General features: G+C 42.2%; 1 protein-coding gene across 5 annotated transcripts in view; it reads left to right on the plus strand.

Annotated features, from left to right (window-relative positions):
- DOCK4 (dedicator of cytokinesis 4) overlaps positions 1–17,768 on the plus strand; it is a 517,521-nt gene that overhangs the window by 469,545 nt on the left and 30,208 nt on the right. For 4 of the 5 annotated variants that reach the window (XM_077265059.1, XM_077265060.1, XM_077265061.1 and 1 more), the window contains 3 exons: positions 317–436; positions 768–889; positions 10,373–10,493. In XM_077265059.1, coding sequence (XP_077121174.1) covers positions 317–436; positions 768–889; positions 10,373–10,493 — 363 coding nt within the window. The remainder of the gene's footprint in view (positions 1–316; positions 437–767; positions 890–10,372; positions 10,494–17,768) is intronic. The other variant, XM_077265063.1, reaches the window with a different exon arrangement.

Below are 17,768 nucleotides of genomic sequence, written 5' to 3' on the forward strand. Positions count from 1 at the left end.
CCTTTAAGTGTCAATATTTCTTGGCTTCTTCAGTTATAAAGTTGCATTACCTGTTCATGTATAACATATCGGATTGCCTGATGTGTCTTGTAAAATAAAAGTAAAAGAAATACTTATGTTATAAAGCTTGGCATGGTGAGAAGAAGAAAAATTCCAGTTTCAATAGATTTCTACGTATCTAGAGGAAATGACATTTTTAGTGTATAGTACACCAAATTATACTAGTACGCCCAAGTATTCTAGTTCATTTAGACATAACAAGACTAGAAACTGTTTATTGTGCATGTTAATTACACAGTCTTCATATATTTTTCAGGCCCAGATTTTAGAATTCGGGTTAGCTGTCCATGAGAAATTTGTTCCTCAAGATATGAGACCATTGCACAAGAAGATGGTGGACCAATTCTTTGTACTGAAATCAAGTCTGGGAATTCAGGTATAGTAGTGTCCATAATACATAGAGAGATGGTGACATTTGCTTATCCAATGGCTTTCAACGGTGAGACATTAAGCAACAGTGACATCTTTTGGTTAATAGGTTTAATTACCTCACAGGCTGAAAAATTCTCACGAGGTGCTAGACAAAGCGTTACTATACTCAAGATGTGTGATCACCGGCAATGTTTTAGTGTTTGCTTAATTAATATGCTACTCTTTGTGTGTTGCTGGATTTTTTAAAATCATCTTCTAATGAAGATTTTGACTGATAAGGTCATGACTTGGTTGAGCTTCTGAAAGATGCTAAAATTTTTTCATTGGAATACCAGGATTTCTCAGCTTGTGTACCACCTAGTCCTGTTAATTTCCACAACGGAAGTCCTCGCATCCCTAGAAACTCAGCACCAGCTATTATGGGCCCAGATGCTGCTCGTGTGGTACCAAGACGAAGGTAATAATAATCTTATATTATTGGATATATTCAGTTGGAAAAGGTATTTTTTATAAATATCAGTGGAATCCATCTATCATGCAAACATATAAATAAAACTGCACATTAATAGTTATATAAACAAAAGTTAATTTCCAATAAAATTTCACAGTACAAGAGGAATATAGTTTGTTTGGCTCTTCTATGGAGCTACCAAAACAAACTTGTTTGAAATAAGTTTTTTTGGGAGGCTTCACATATAGATAATCGAATACAGTCTACAGCTGTCAGGCAATCACTATCTTTAATGTCAACACATTGGCAAAAAAGATCTGGCTGGAAATTGCTACAGGATCACTTTTCCCATCATGTTATAGTTTCATAGTTTTAAGGTTAAAAGAAGACCTAAATCCATGAAGTTACACATCTAGCCTACAGTAACATGTTGGTCCAGATGAAAGCAAAAAAGCACACAAGGCTGTTGATAACTGACCTACATTAGGAGAAAAAAAAAAGTCCTTCTTGACTCCACATAATTTTACATTTTATTACCTCAACCCAAGTGCCTGACCTTGCCTTTATCTACATTAAACTTCAGCTGCCATTTCTCCAAAAATACCTGTAGTGTATTAATTATCCTCCTTTGTGTTTATTACCTTGCATACTGAGTATGCTCTCAACTGGGTCATTAATATATATATATATATATATATACATACATACATACATACATACATACATACATACATACAGTGCCCTCCGAATGTATTCGGCCCCCTTGAACTTTTCAACCTTTTCCCAGATATCATGCTTCAAACATAAAGATACCAAATGTAAATTTTTGATGAAGAATCAACAAGTGGAACACAATTGTGAAGTTGAACGAAATTTATTGGTTATTTTAAATTCTTGTGGAAATTCAAAAACTGAAAAGTGGGGCGTGCGATATTATTTGGCCCCTTTAACTTAATACTTTGTTGGGCCACCTTTTTGTGCGATTACAGCTGCAAGTTACTTGGGGTATGTCTCTATCCGTATTGTACATCGAGAGACTGAAATTCTTGCCCATTCTTCCTTGGCAAACAGCTCGTGCTCAGTGAGGTTTGATGGAGATCGTTTGTGAACAGCAGTTTTCAGCTCTTTCCACAGATTCTCGATTGGATTGAGGTCTGGACTTTGATCATTTTATCACCTGGATACGTTTATTTGTAAACCATTCCATTGTTGATTTTGCTTTGTGTTTGGGATCATTGTTTTGTTGGAAGACAAATCTCCGTCCCAGTCTCAGATCTTTTGCAGATTTCAACAGGTTTTATTCAAGAATGGTCCTGTATTTGGCTCCATCCATCTTCCCATCAATTTTAACCATCTTCCCTGTCCCTGCTGAAGAAAAGCAGGCGAAAACCATGATGCTGCCACCATCATGTTTGACAGTGGGGATGGTGTGTTCAGGGTGATGAGCTGTGTTGCCTTTACGACAAAAAAAACTTTGGCATTGTTGCCAAAAAGTTCAATTTTGGTTTCATCTGACCAGAGCACCTTCTTCCATATGTTTGGTGTGTCTCCCAGGTGGCTTGCAAACTTTAAACAACACTTTTTATGGATATGTTTGAGAAATGTCTTTCTTCTTGCCACTCTTCCATAAAGGCCAGATTTGCTTAGTGTGCGACTGATTGTTGTCCTATGGACAGACTGTCCCACCTCAGCTGTAGATTTCTGCGGTTCATCCAGAGTGATCATGAGCCTCTTGGCGGCATCTCTGATCAGTCTTCTCCTTGTTTGAGATGAAAGTTTAGAGGGACGGCCGGGTCTTGGTAGATTTGCAGTTGTATGATACTCCTTCCATTTCAATATGATCTCTTGCACAGTGCTCCATGGGATGTTTGAAGTTTTGGAAATCATTTTGTATCCAAATCCGGCTTTAAACCTCTCCACAACAGTGTCACGGACCTGCCTGCTGTGTTCCTTGGTCTTCATGATGCTCTCTGTTCTTCAGAGAGAACCCTAAGACTATCACAGAGCAGGTTCATTTATACGGAAACTTGATTACACACAGGTGGATTATATTTATCATTATTAGGCATTTAGGACAACATTGGATCATTCAGAGATCCACAATGAACGTCTGGAGTGAGTTTGTTGCACTGAAAGTAAAGGGGCTGAATAATATTGCACGCCCCACTTTTCAGTTTTTGAATTTCCACAAAAATTTAAAATAACCAATAAATTTCGTTAAGCTTCACAATTGTGTTCCACTTGTTGTTAAATCTTCACCAAAAATTTACATTTGGTATCTTTATGTTTGAAGCATGATATGTGGGAAAAGGCTGAAAAGTTCAAGAGGGCCGAATACTTTCGCAAGGCACTGTATATATTAAAAAGAGGGTCCAATACTGACCCCTGCTGTAGCCCACTGATGATTAAACAGTGTCTTCTATTAAAAACCACCCTCTGCCTCCTATCACTTAACTACACATACTTTCCCTTGTTTCCTTTATATAATTGGAGTTTATGTAGCACTGTATCAAATACATTTTGAAAAGTCTAGAAAGAGGACATCCACAACCTTACTCTGACCCAGTTTGAAACTTACCTCCTCATATAAGCAGATTAGTTTTGACAGGACAGCTCCCTCTTAAACTCATGTCGATTTCGGATTATGAGGTTATTGAGATACTCCAGGGTAGCATCTCTTAGAATACCCTTAAAGGGGTTGTCTATGTTTATCAATAAAGTCTGCATTCAACTTATGTGACTGCAGACTTGTGAATCCTCACATCACGTGCGTAAATCCAGACTCAATGATTTTTGTGTTTTGAGACGGAGTCGTACTTCCTGTCAGTTTAAGCAGGTGACATTTACTGGAGAATTTATGGTATCCCTGGTCATATCATTGTCCGGGGTTTTATTGTGTAATTACTGTAGAGAAGAAGGTGTTGAGTAACAGTTAGCAAGGCTGAAAAAAGACATTTGTCCATCTAGTTCAGCCTATATTCGGTCAGAATAAATCCCCAGATCTACGTCCTTCTAAAGATCCTAATAACTGTAAGATACAATATTGTTACTCTCCAGGAAGACATCCAGGCCTCTCTTGAACCCCTTGACTGAGTTCGCCATCACCACCTACTCAGGCAAGGAATACCAGATTCTCACTGCCCTAACAGTAAAGAATCCTCTTCTATGTTGGTGGAAAAACCTTCTCCTCCAGACTCAGAGATTGCCCCCTTGTGACCGTCACCTTCCTTGGTATAAACAGATCCTTGGAGAGATATTTGTATTGTCCCCTTACATACTTATACATGGTATAATACCAATACTTTTAAAACGCTCAATGAGCACACATCTTGCACAGCAGTATGGACCCTCAAACGACTGACCCAGAATTATGTACATGTGACACTGGATGGCATTATCAATAAAGGAGTTCAGTTTACTCATGGGGAGTGCACAAATAGGAATATATATACAAAATAAATTGATACAGAACATTTCATTTTAACCCCTTTCTGACATCTGACGTACTATCCCGTCGAGGTGGGGTGGGCCCGTATGACCACCGACGGGATAGTACGTCATACGCGATCGGCCGCGCTCACGGGGGGAGCGCGGCCGGGTGTCAGCTGCATATCGCAGCTGACATCCGGTACTATGTGCCAGGAGCGGTCACGGACCGCCCCCGGCACATTAACCCCCAGCACACCGCGATCAAACATGATCGCGGTGTGCCGGCGGTATAGGGAAGCATCGCGCAGGGAGGGGGCTTCCTGCGGGCTTCCCTGAGACCCCCGGAGCAAAGCGATGTGATCGCGTTGCTCCGAGGGTCTCCTACCTCCTTCCTCGCTGCAGGTCCCGGATCCAAGATGGCCGCGGCATCCGGGTCCTGCAGGGAGGGAGGTGTCTTACCGAGTGCCTGCTCAGAGCAAGCGCTTGGTAAGCCTGCAGTGATGTGAGGCAGATCGGTGATCTGACAGAGTGCTGTGCACACTGTCAGATCACCGATCTGTAATGTCCCCCCCTGGGACAAAGTAAAAAAGCTAAAAAAAAAATTCCCACATGTGTAAAAAAAAATAAAATAAAAAAAAAAATCCTAAATAAAGAAAAAGAAATATATATATTATTCCCATAAATACATTTCTTTATCTAAATAAAAAAAAACAATAAAAGTACACATATTTAGTATCACAGCGTCCGTAACGACCCAACCTATAAAACTGCCCCACTAGTTAACCCCTTCAGTAAACACCGTAAGGGAAAAAAAAAAAAAACGAGGCAAAAAACAACGCTTTATTACCATACCGCGGAACAAAAAGTGGAATAACACGCGATCAAAAAGACAGATATAAATAAGCATGGTACCGCTGAAGACATCATCTTGTCCCACAAAAAACAAGCCGCCATACAGCATCATCAGCAAAAAAAATAAAAAAAGTTATAGTCCTGAGAATAAAGCGATACCAAAATAATTATTTTTTCTATAAATTAGTTTTTATCGTATAAAAGCGCCAAAACATAAAAAAAAGATATAAATGAGGTATCGCTGTAATCGTACTGACCCGACGAATAAAACCGCTTTATCAATTTTACCGAACGCGGAACGTTATAAACGCCTCCCCCAAAAGAAATTCATGAATAGCTGGTTTCTGATCATTCTGCCTCACAAAAATCGGAATAAAAAGCGATCAAAAAATGTCACGTGCCCGAAAATGTTACCAATAAAAGCGTCAACTCGTCCCGCAAAAAACAAGACCTCACATGACTCTGTGGACTCAAATATGGAAAAATTATAGCTCTCAAAATGTGGTAACGCAAAAAATATTTTTTGCAATAAAAAGCGTCTTTCAGTGTGTGACGGCTGCCAATCATAAAAATCCGCTAAATAACCCGCTATAAAAGTAAATCAAACCCCCCTTCATCACCCCCTTAGTTAGGGAAAAATAAAAAAATAAAAAAAATGTATTTATTTCCATTTTCCCATTAGGGTTAGGGCTAGGGTTAGGGCTAGGGTTAGGGCTAGGGTTATTGCTAGGGTTGGGGCTACAGTTAGGGTTGGGGCTAAAGTTAGGGTTAGGGTTTGGATTACATTTACGGTTGGGAATAGGGGTGGGGCGTGTCTGGGTTAGAGGTGTGGTTAGGGTTACTGTTGGGATTAGGGTAAGGGGTGTGTTTGGATTAGGGTATCAGTTATAATTGGGGGGTTTCCACTGTTTAGGCACATCAGGGGCTCTCCAAACGGGACATGGCATCCGATCTCAATTCCAGCCAATTCTGCGTTGAAAAAGTAAAACAGTGCTCCTTCCCTTCAGAGCTCTCCCGTGTGCCCAAACAGGGGTTTACCCCAACATATGGGGTATCGGCGTACTCAGGACAAATTGGACAACATCTTTTGGGGTCCAATTTCTCCTGTTACCCTTGGGAAAATACAAAACTGGGGGCTAAAAAATAAGTTTCGTGGGAAAAAAAAGGATTTTTTATTTTCACGGCTCTGCGTTGTAAACTGTAGTGAAACACTTGGGGGTTCAAAGTTCTCACAACACATCTAGATAAGTTCCTTGGGGGGTCTAGTTTCCAATATGGGGTCACTTGTGGGGGGTTTGTACTGTTTGGGTACATCAGGGGCTCTGCAAATGCAACGTGACGCCTGCAGACCAATCCATTTAAGTCTGCATTCCAAATGGCACTCCTTCCCTTTCGAGCTCTGTCATGCGCCCAAACAGTGGTTCTCCCCCACATATGGGGTATCAGCGTACTCAGGACAAATTGTACAACAACTTTTGGGGTCCAATTTATCCTGATACCCTTGTGAAAATACAAAACTGGGGGCTAAAAAATCATTTTTGTGAAAAAAAAAAAGAGAATTTTTATTTTCACGGCTCTGCGTTATAAACTGTAGTGAAACACTTGAGGGTTCAAAGCTCTCAAAACTCATCTAGATAAGTTCCTTAGGGGGTCTACTTTCCAAAATGGTGTCACTTGTGGGGGGTTTCAATGTTTAGGCACATCATGGGCTCTCCAAAGGCAACATGGCGTCCCATCTCAATTCCAGTCAATTTTGCATTGAAAAGTCAAATGGCGCTCCTTCCCTTCCGAGCTCTGCCCTGCGCCCAAACAGTGGTTTACACCCACATATGGGGTATCAGCAAACTCAGGACAAATTGCACAACAATTTTTGGGGTCCAATTTCTTCTCTTACTCTTGGGAAAATAAAAAATTGGGGGCGAAAAGATCATTTTTGTGAAAAAATATGATTTTTTATTTTTACGGCTCTGCATTATATACTTCTGTGAAGCACTTGTTGGGTCAAAGTGCTCACCACACATCTAGATAAGTTCCTTAGGGGGTCTACTTTCCAAAATGGTGTCACTTGTGGGGGGTTTCAATGTTTAGGCACATCAGGGGCTCTCCAAATGCAACATGGCGTCCCATCTCAATTCCAGTCAATTTTGCATTGAAAAGTCAAATGGCGCTCCTTTCCTTCCGAGCTCTGCCATGCGCCCAAACAGTGGTTTACCCCCACATATGGGGTATCAGCGTACTCAGGACAAATTGTACAACAACTTTTGGGGTCCATTTTCTCCTGTTACCCTTGGTAAAATAAAACAAATTGGAGCTGAAATAAATTTTGTGTGAAAAAAAGTAAAATGTTCATTTTTATTTAAACATTCCAAAAATTCCTGTGAAACACCTGAAGGGTTAATAAACTTCTTGAATTGGGTTTTGAGTACCTTGAGGGGTGAAGTTTTTAGAATGGTGTCACACTTGGGTATTTTCTATCATATAGACCCCTCAAAATGACTTCAAATGAGATGTGGTCCCTAAAAAAAATGGTGTTGTAAAAATGAGAAATTTCTGGTCAACTTTTAACCCTTATACCTCCCTAACAAAAACAAATTTTGGTTCCAAAATTGTGCTGATGTAAAGTAGACATGTGGGAAATGTTACTTAAGTATTTTGCGTGACATATGTCTGTGATTTAAGGGCATAAAAATTCAAAGTTGGAAAATTGCGAAATTTTCAAAATTTTCGCCAAATATTCGTTTTTTTCACAAATAAACGCAAGTTATATCGAAGAAATTTTACCACTATCATGAAGTACAATATGTCATGAGAAAACAGTGTCAGAATCGCCAAGATCCGTTGAAGCGTTCCAGAGTTATAACCTCATAAAGGGACAGTGGTCAGAATTGTAAAAATTGGCCTGGTCATTAGCGTGCAAACCACCCTTGGGGGTGAAGGGGTTAAAGTTCCTGAATCCAAAGTCTTAAGACAAACAGCACTTTAGACAAAACAGTCACAGGCTCTCTCACGCTCATTTTTTCAGATATGGTACTTTCTTCCTTAGCTACAACAAACTGCTCAATGGATAATAGCTTTGTCTACAGGGGATTCAATTTATGTACAAGGCTCAAGTAAAAAGGAAAATTGATTTTATTAAGTATCATCACAAACATATAAAATATTCTAGATCTATCTATATAAAAAGCACGGTGGCTCAGTGATTAGTACGGCTGCTTTGAAGCACTGGGGTCCTGGGTTCAAATCCAACAAAGGACAACATCTGTAAGGAGTTTGCATGTTCTCCCCATGTTTGTGTGGGTTTCCTCTGGGTTCTCAGGTTTCCTCTCACACTCCAAAGACATAGTGATTCCAGATTGTGAGCCCCAATGGGTACAGGGACGCAGATATCTGTGAAGTGCTGTGTAATTAATGGCGCTATATGTCAGTAAAATAAATAAAAATAGGTAAATATATAGATACTAGATGGTGGCCCGATTCTAACGCATCGGGTATTCTAGAATATATATATGTATGTATATAGCAGCCACATAGTATATAGCACAGGCCACGTAGTATATAGGAGCCATGTACAGTAGTATATAGCAGACAAATAGTACGTGGCTTGTGCTATATACTATGTGGCTGCTATATACATACATATTGTAGAATACCCGATGCGTTAATACAGGCCACGCAATATATAACAGTGGCCACGCAGTATATAACACAGCCCAAACAGTATATAACACAGCCCACGTACTATATAACACAGCCCACGCAGTATATAGCAGCCACGCAGTATATAATACAGGCAACGTAGTATATAACACAGGCCACGCAGTATATAACACTGGCCATGTAATATATAGCACAGCTCACGCAGTACAAAACACAGCCCACATAGTATCTAACACGTAGTATATAGCAGCCACACGGTATATAACACAGCCCACGTAGTATACAGCAGTGTGGGAACCATATCCCTGTTTAAAGAAATAATTAAAATAAAAAATAGTTATATACTCACCCGCCGGGATCCAGCGAAGCTCTGGCGATGCGCGCGCGGCTGCCGCCATCTTCCGTTCCCAGGATGCATTGCGAAATTACCCACATGACTTAGCGGTCTCGCGAGACCGCTAAATCTTCTGGGTAATTTCGCGATGCTTCTCTGGGAACGGAAGATGGAGGCAGCCACGCGCGCCTGGGCGGACATCGGAGGGTGAGAATAGCAGGGGTTTTTTTATTATTATTTTTAACATTACATCTTTTTACTATTGATGTTGCATAGGCAGCATCAATAGTAAAATGTTGGGGACACACAGGGTTAATAGCAGCAATAACAGAGTGCGTTACCCGCGGCATAACGCGGTCCGTTACTGCTGGCATTAACCCTGTGTTTGCTGTAACTGAAGGGGAGTATGCGGGCGCCGGGCACTGACTGCAGGGGAGTAGGGAGGGACTAATCGGACTGTGGCCGTCGCTGATTGGTCGCGGCAGCCATGACAGGCAGCTGGCGAGACCAATCAGCGATGTGGGATTTCTGTTACGGAAATTGCGGACAGAAAGACGGAGGTACCCCTTAGACAATTATATAGACAATGGAATTGGACTCATGGTTTCATTCTATTATCAGCTTCTTACGGGGCCATCACTCACATTTTACTTTTCCTAAGCAACCTCATGTAATCTCTGCATAATCCAATATGCTTGGGAGTCACAATGTAGTTGACGCCTGAGCAATTATTAGTATACAGTATGACATAACTAGATAATAAACATAATTCATTCTTTAAAACAAAAATATTCAGGTATCAGTCATTTGATAATAATGTATGTGTGTATTTTCATATGTTATATAGTTGTGAAATTTATGGACTTGCTAATTTATAGCACAAATATTGAACCCGGTGATATGTGAATTGTAATGCTGTAAAAGAAAACTTGTCACACGGGCTGACCCTTTCAATATAAATAAAAAAAATCCAGTGGGTGTTGCTATTCAGTACTTGTCAAGAAAGCACTTTCTTTATATAACATGAACTGCCTGCTCCGCTGGTTGGTTGGCGGTGCCATATGCCCACATCCATAGGATCCTTTTATACTAAAGTGCCATGAATAGTGAAACAATAGAGATGTGGTCTGAGTCACAGCTATGACTAAGAACGCTTAGAACAATATGATTACATTTACATATTCCTTTTATTTACTATTGTTTTACTTTCTGAACAGCCCATTGAGTTACCCTGCGGTAAACAGATATTCTTCGTCCTCCCTCTCCTCTCAAGCTTCGGCTGAAGTTAGTAACTTAACGGGGCAATCAGAAAGTTCTGATGAGGTGTTTCACATGCAGGTAGGTAAAGTCTTGAAGATTCTAATTCCTATCTGTACACAGTCTCCAATGCTCAATCGTGTATCGGGATCTAATGGATTTTACATCCTGTGTAATTCCCATGAATTGTCCTGTAGATTCCAGCTAGTTATTTCATTTATTTACAGTGGGTACGGAAAGTATTCATACCCCTTTTAAATTTTTCACTCTTTGTTTCATTGCAGCCATTTGGTAAATTCAAAAAGTTTATTTTTTTTCTCATTAATGTTCACTCTGCACCCCATCTTGACTGAAAAAAAACAGAAATGTAGTAATTTTTGCAAATTTATTAAAAAAGAAAAACTGAAGTATCACATGGTCATAAGTATTCAGACCCTTTGCTCAGTATTGAGTAGAAGCACCATTTTGAGCTAGTAGAGCCATGAGTCATCTTGGGAATGATGCAATAAGTTTTTAACACCTGGATTTGGGGATCCTCTGCCATTCTTCCTTGCAGATCCTCTCCAGTTCCGTCAGGTTGGATGGTGAACGTTGGTGGACAGCCATTTTCAGGTCTCTCCAGAGATGCTCAATTGGGTTTAGGTCAAGAATGGTCACAGAGTTGTTCTGAAGCCATTCCTTTGTTATTTTAGTTGTGTGCTTAGGGTCATTGTCTTGTTGGAAGGTGAACCTTCGGCCAAGTCTGAGGTCCAGAGCACTCTGGAAGAGGTTTTCATCCAAGACATCTCTGTACTTGGCCGCATTCATGTTTCCGTCAATGGCAACCAGTCGTCCTGTCCTTGCAGCTTAAAAACACCATGATGCTGCCACCATTATGTTTTACTGTTGGGATTGTATTGGACAGGTGATGAGCAGTGCCTGGTTTTCTCCACACATAGCGCTTAGAATTATCACCCAAAAGGTCTATCTTCGTCTCATCAGACCAGAGAATCTTATTTCTCATAGTCTGGAAGTCCTTCATGTGTTTTTTAGCAAACTCTATGCAGGGTTTCATATGTCTTGCACTGAGGAGAGGCTTCTGTCGGGCCACTCTGCCATAAAGGCCTGACTTGTGGAGGGCTGCAGTGATAGTTGACTTTGTGGAATTTTCTCTCATCTCCCTACTGCATCTCTGGAGCTCAGCCACAGTGATCTTGGAGTGGTCCTTTACCTCTCTCACCAAGGCTCTTCTCCCGGCCAGATCTAGGAAGACTTCTGGTGGTCCCAAACTTCTTCCATTTAAGGATTATGGAGGCCACTGTGCTCTTAGGAACCTTGAGTACTGCAGAAATTCTGTTCCTTGGCCAGATCTGTACCTTGCCACAATTCTATCTCTGAGCTCCTTGGCCAGTTCCTTTGACCTCATGATTCTCATTTGGTCTGACATGCACTGTGAGCTGTGAGGTCTTATATAGACAGGTGTGTGCATTTCCAAATCAAGTCCTATCAGTTTAATTAAACACAGCTGGAATCCAACGAAGGAGTAGAACCATCTCAAGGAGGATCACAAGGAGATGGACAGCGTGTGACTTAAATATGAGTGTCTGAGCAAAGGGTCTGAATACTTATGACCATGTGATTGTTTTTCTTTTTTATTAAATTTGCAAAAAATTTTACATTTCTGTTTTTTTTCAGTCAAGATGGGCTGCAGAGTGTACATTAATGTGAAAAAAGAACTTTTTTGGAATATAGCAAATAGCTGCAATGAAACAAAGAGTGAAAAATATAAAGGTGTATGAATACCTTACTGTTGTGAAATTGGATTTTGGGCTCCCCCGGTGGCCACTGGTGGAATTGAACTGGTGTGCATCATCCTCTCTGTTCACCTGTTTTCATCAGGATGTGGGAGTCGCTATTTAGCCTTGCTCCTCTGTCACTTCCATGCCGGTCAACATTGTAATCAGAAGCCTTTCTGTGCATGTTCCTGCTGCTAGACAACTCCCAGCTAAGTTGGACTTAGTCCTTGTTTGTTTTTGCATTTTGTTCCAGTTCACAGCTGTAGTTTCGTTTCTGTGTCTGGAAAGCTCTTGTGATCTGAAATTGCCACTCTGATGTTATGAGTTAATACTAGAGTCTTAAAGTAATTTCAGGATGGTATTTTGATAGGGTTTTCAGCTGACCATGAAAGTGCCCTTTCTGTCTTCCTGCTATCTAGTAAGCGGACCTCAATTTTGCTAAACCTATTTTCATACTACGTTTGTCATTTCATCTAAAATCACCGCCAATATTTGTGGGGGCCTCTGTCTGCCTTTCGGGGAAATTTCTCTAGAGGTGAGCCAGGACTATATTTTCCTCTGCCAGGATTAGTTAGTCCTCCGGCCGGCGCTGGGCGTCTAGGGATAAAACGCAGGCTACGCTACCCGGCTACTGTTAGTTGTGCGGCAGGTTTAGTTCATGGTCAGTTTAGTTTCCATCCTTCCAAGAGCTAGTTCGTATGTTTGCTGGGCTATGTTCTCTTGCCATTGAGAACCATAACACCTTCCGTACCCACTGTATATAAAGGAAATAACTAGCTGGCATCTACACAACAATCCATGGGAATTACACAGGATGTAAACCCTCCTGTTTTGAGTATCACTGAAATTGGCACCCCAAGGCCAGATATATATCCCACCAAAATTACAAAAAAATCACTGACTGTGGTGGAAAATAGTATTTTATAATGCTTTTCCGTGAATTAAAAAGGGATCCCTATTAAATTGTAAATACAGTGCTAATTATTTACCTATTAGTGTCCTTTGTGATGCCCTGTAATAGGGGTCTTATCGGACAACTGCACACAAGCACGGTGGATTTTAATCATGATTTATTAAAAGTTATGTTTTAGTTTGTAAACCCTCCTGTTTTGCTAAGCATTTACGGGACAGTCTCCGTAAAATTGAGACTATTAGCCAGGCTTGATCAGTAATCACATTAATATTATTTATTTATGAAACACTAGTCAATCAAAGGAGTCATAAATCTAGAAAGCATTGTAAACTCACAATATAATAATAATGTTTTAGCATTGACTGGCTACAAGTACTTGATTTTAATCGACACTTCGTTTTAGGCTTTGCCTCCTGATGACGCTTTGTTTGTGTATACCAGTATGCCGGCATTGACTAGCCCATAGGAAAATCCTCCGGTGGGCCCCTGGGCCAGAGTGGGCCGCCACCCTTTATATAAGCAGTACTTGGCACAATATACATGAATCACTATGTACAGATAGAGGCAGCATCTTATTCATGTAACAATCTACCCAGTTCATTGTTATATACATTTGTGATTGAGGATAATGTCATATTTGCATGTAGCGGAAAAGTGGGACCGGACCCAGGTTACTAGTTACTGGTGGGCCCTTGGCTCCCCAGTCCGACACTGTCAGCATGCACTGGGACTCTTAAACCACGCATCATCAAACAGGAAGTAAGAAAAGAAAATCACTTAGGCTACTTTCACACGTCGTTTTGCCTACGTCGCAATGCGTCGTTTAGGAGAAAAAACGCATCCTGCAAAGTTGTCTGCAGGATGCGTTTTTTCCCCATAGACTTACTTTAGCAACGCATTGCGACGTATGGCCACACATCGCATCCATCGTGCGACAGATGCGTTGTGTTTTGGCGGACCGTCGGCACAAAAAAAGTTACATGTAACGTTTTTTTATGCGTTGTGTCCGCCATTTCCGACCGCGCATGCGTGGCCGGAACTCCGCCCCCTCCTCCCTGGACATTACAATGGGGCAGCGGAGGCATTGAAAAACTGCATCCCCGCCCCCGTTGTGCTTTTATTTCACAGCATGCGTCGGTACGTCGGGCCAACGCATGACGACGGCCCCGTACCGACGCTAGTGTGAAAGTAGCCTTAGATAGTGTTGTTAGTGAAGGATAGTGAAGTTTTAATGAAAGTACGGTATATTAGAAAATAGTTTATATTATGGCACTAAATAGGGATTTAGAATGAAAATGACTTGGCCTTTGGTCCACACCTCTAAGTCATGTGGCAATGCTCTTTAAAGGGTCAATATCAACATCTAGGTTCTGGGATTACGATCTCCAATAGGTGGCAGTGGAGGCCATTCTCTCGTCCTCTTCAGGTATGAGGACTCATTGGACTACCTGAATTAGGCTAGGTTCACATTGCGTTCTGGCAGTCTGTTACACGGACTACGTTACACCGCGGCATAACGCAGTCCTTTAACACTGCCATTGAGCTCTATTTCGGGCGCATCGCTAGCGCACGGCCATAATGGGTGTGCGCTAGCGATGTGCCGTCATTGAGTGATGGACCCTGGGACGCGGGCTGCAGCGTTTCCGGGTCCGTCACCGCTAGCGCAGATACAGCATCTGCTAGCTCTTTCTGCGCTAGCAAGTCGGCACTTGCGTTAACGCAGCTCGTTTAACGCATGTGTTGAACGGGCTGCATTAATGCAATGTGAACCTGGCCTTACGCTGTCAACAATCCTTGTTCACTCTTTAGAATCTAATCACATGTCGAGGGTATTTTCCCCCTTGTCTTTGATCAAATTGTGGCTTTATGATTATATTCTAGACCTCAATTGTTGATATTTTATTGAGATGATAAATGATTTGGTACAGCCGGATCACAATATAAGAATCATAAAGGTTATTTCTATAAGAAATATATTTTCGTGGATTTTTATTTTTGGAAAACAATCTAAATTTGACCACCTTGGATGCCCCCATAGAAAAGTTAGCACACGCTGGGTTTTCTGGGTTTTTATGAGGGCATGTGAGGCAGGGTCTGACATCTGTGTCTGCTTCTGCCGAGTGAACAGTGAGTGCTGCACATCAGATTCCATTATTGACGATCTGACATGACGCATTACAACAAATGAACCAGAGGACAGACAGCGAGCAGTCATTTTCAGCTGCTGCTACCTTCTGAAACACAATAATGAAGAGCGGTATGGACCAAGAGAAGTGTAATACTGCGAGCGCACATTACATATAGGGGCAAGAATCCAGCTTCTGCCTTATCCATGGGTTTAGCACATTGCACCTCTTTTATTCTCTTTACCGCAGAGCAGAGAAATAAGAAACACTGTTCCCAAATGGCCTCCATGTTGAAGGTTGCTATAGAAACACAGTCTGTGCGTCTTCCATCTTGCTTTCATGAATCACTGAAGACCGTAATCTGCTGAAAAATAGATATGTGACAGAGTAAAAGGATAACAATCCGAGCCCATGGGAAAACCTTTCCCCACGTCTTGTGTCCATCCATGCTACTACAAACATTTATTCTCACCTCAGGTATTCAGTGTCAGGGTTGTATTGTATTTTAAAGGGAACCTGTCCCTTGATTCACCCTGTGTAAACTACGGGCAGCATGAATCAGAGGGTGGCTGCCCGTGCTTTGAAAATGGGTGTAGACAGGGCCGTATTTAGAGTTTCTGCTGCCCTAGGCACTTTTAGTGCTGCCTCCCCCTTTGGTGAGTATGACACTATCGGCAGTGACTTTGGCAAGAATCGCTGATGTGAAAGTCGCCTTTTGCAGCAGATCCAGCAGTTTTTCTGCATCTGCCGCGTAACGGATCACTTACGGCAACACTGCGTTCGGCCTCATTAATTCCCTATGGGATTTTGCGGCACTCGCCATGATCTGGCAAATGCGGTACCATACCTCCCAACTTTTGAAGAAGGGAAGGCGGTATAAAGTTTGCGGCGCACTACGTGCGCCGCAGCAAGTTTTAGGCCATGCCTCTGACCACACCCATTTCACAACTAGTCACACCCATATCCATGTCCCAACCACAGCCATTTAGCACTGCTGATCACACTTTTATATACAATAATTATAAACAAAAAAAATATGGCCACACAGTGCTCCATACTGTATAATGGCCACACATGATGCTCCATACTGTATAATGGCCACACACAGTTCTCCATACTGTATAATGGCCACACAGTGCTCCATACTGTATAATGGCCACACATGATGCTCCATACTGTATAATGGCCACACATGATGCTCCATAGTGTATAATGGCCACACATGATGCTCCATACTGTATAATGGCCACACAGTGCTCCATACTGTATAATGGCCACACATAGTGCTCCATACTGTATAATGGCCACACACAGTTCTCCATACTGTATAATGATCCCACATGATGCTCAATACTGTTTAATGGCCGCACATGATGCTCCATACTGTATAATGTCCATTGGCCACACATGATGCTCCATACTGTATAACGGCCACACATGATGCTCCATACTGTATAACGGCCACACATGATGCTCAATACTGTATAACGGCCACACACAGTTCTCCATACTGTATAATGATCCCACATGATGCTCAATACTGTATAATGACCCCCCCCCCCTCCTGTATGCATGGCTCATCTCCCTCCCATCCCATATGCATGGCTCATATCCCCCCTCCTGTATGCTTGGCTCATATTCCCCCTCTGTATGCATGGCTCATATTCCCCCTCCTGTATGCATGGCTCATATCCCCCCCCTGTATGCATGGCTCATATCCCCCCCCTGAATGCATGGCTCATATTCCCCCCCTGTATGCATGGCTCATATTCCCCCCTGAATGCATGGCTCATATTGCCCCCCCTGAATGCATGGCTCATATTCCCCCCTCCTGTATGCATGGCTCATATTCCCCCCTGAATGCATGGCTCATATTCCCCCCCCCCTGTATGCATGGCTCATATTCCCCCCTGTATGCATGGCTCATATCCCCCCTCCTGTATGCATGGTTCATATTCCCCCCTCCTGTATGCATGGCTCATATTCCCCCCTCCTGTATGCATGGCTCATTCCCCCCAGTATGCATGGCTCATATTCACCCCCGTATGCATGGCTCATATTCACCCCCGTATGCATGGCTCATATTCCCCCCCTGAATGCATGGCTCATATTCCCCCCTGTATGCATGGCTCATATTCCCCCCCTGTATGCATGGCTCATATTCCCCCCTTGAATGCATGGCTCATATTCCCCCCTGAATGCATGGCTCATATTCCCCCCTGAATGCATGGCTCATATTCCCCCCCTGTATGCATGGCTCATATTCCCCCCTCCTGTATGCATGGCTCATATTCCCCCCTCCTGTATGCATGGCTCATATTCCCCCCTCCTGTATGCATGGCTCATATTCCCCCCTGTATGCATGGCTCATATTCCCCCCTGTATGCATGGCTCATATTCCCCCCCTTGAATGCATGGCTCATATTCCCCCCCTTGAATGCATGGATCATATTCCCCCCCTGTATGCATGGCTCATATTCCCCCCCTGTATGCATGGCTCATATTCCCCCCCTGTATGCATGGCTCATATTCCCCCCCCCCC

This window comes from Ranitomeya variabilis, chromosome 5, assembly GCF_051348905.1.
Source record: "Ranitomeya variabilis isolate aRanVar5 chromosome 5, aRanVar5.hap1, whole genome shotgun sequence".
NCBI classification, from domain to species: Eukaryota; Metazoa; Chordata; class Amphibia; order Anura; family Dendrobatidae; genus Ranitomeya; species Ranitomeya variabilis.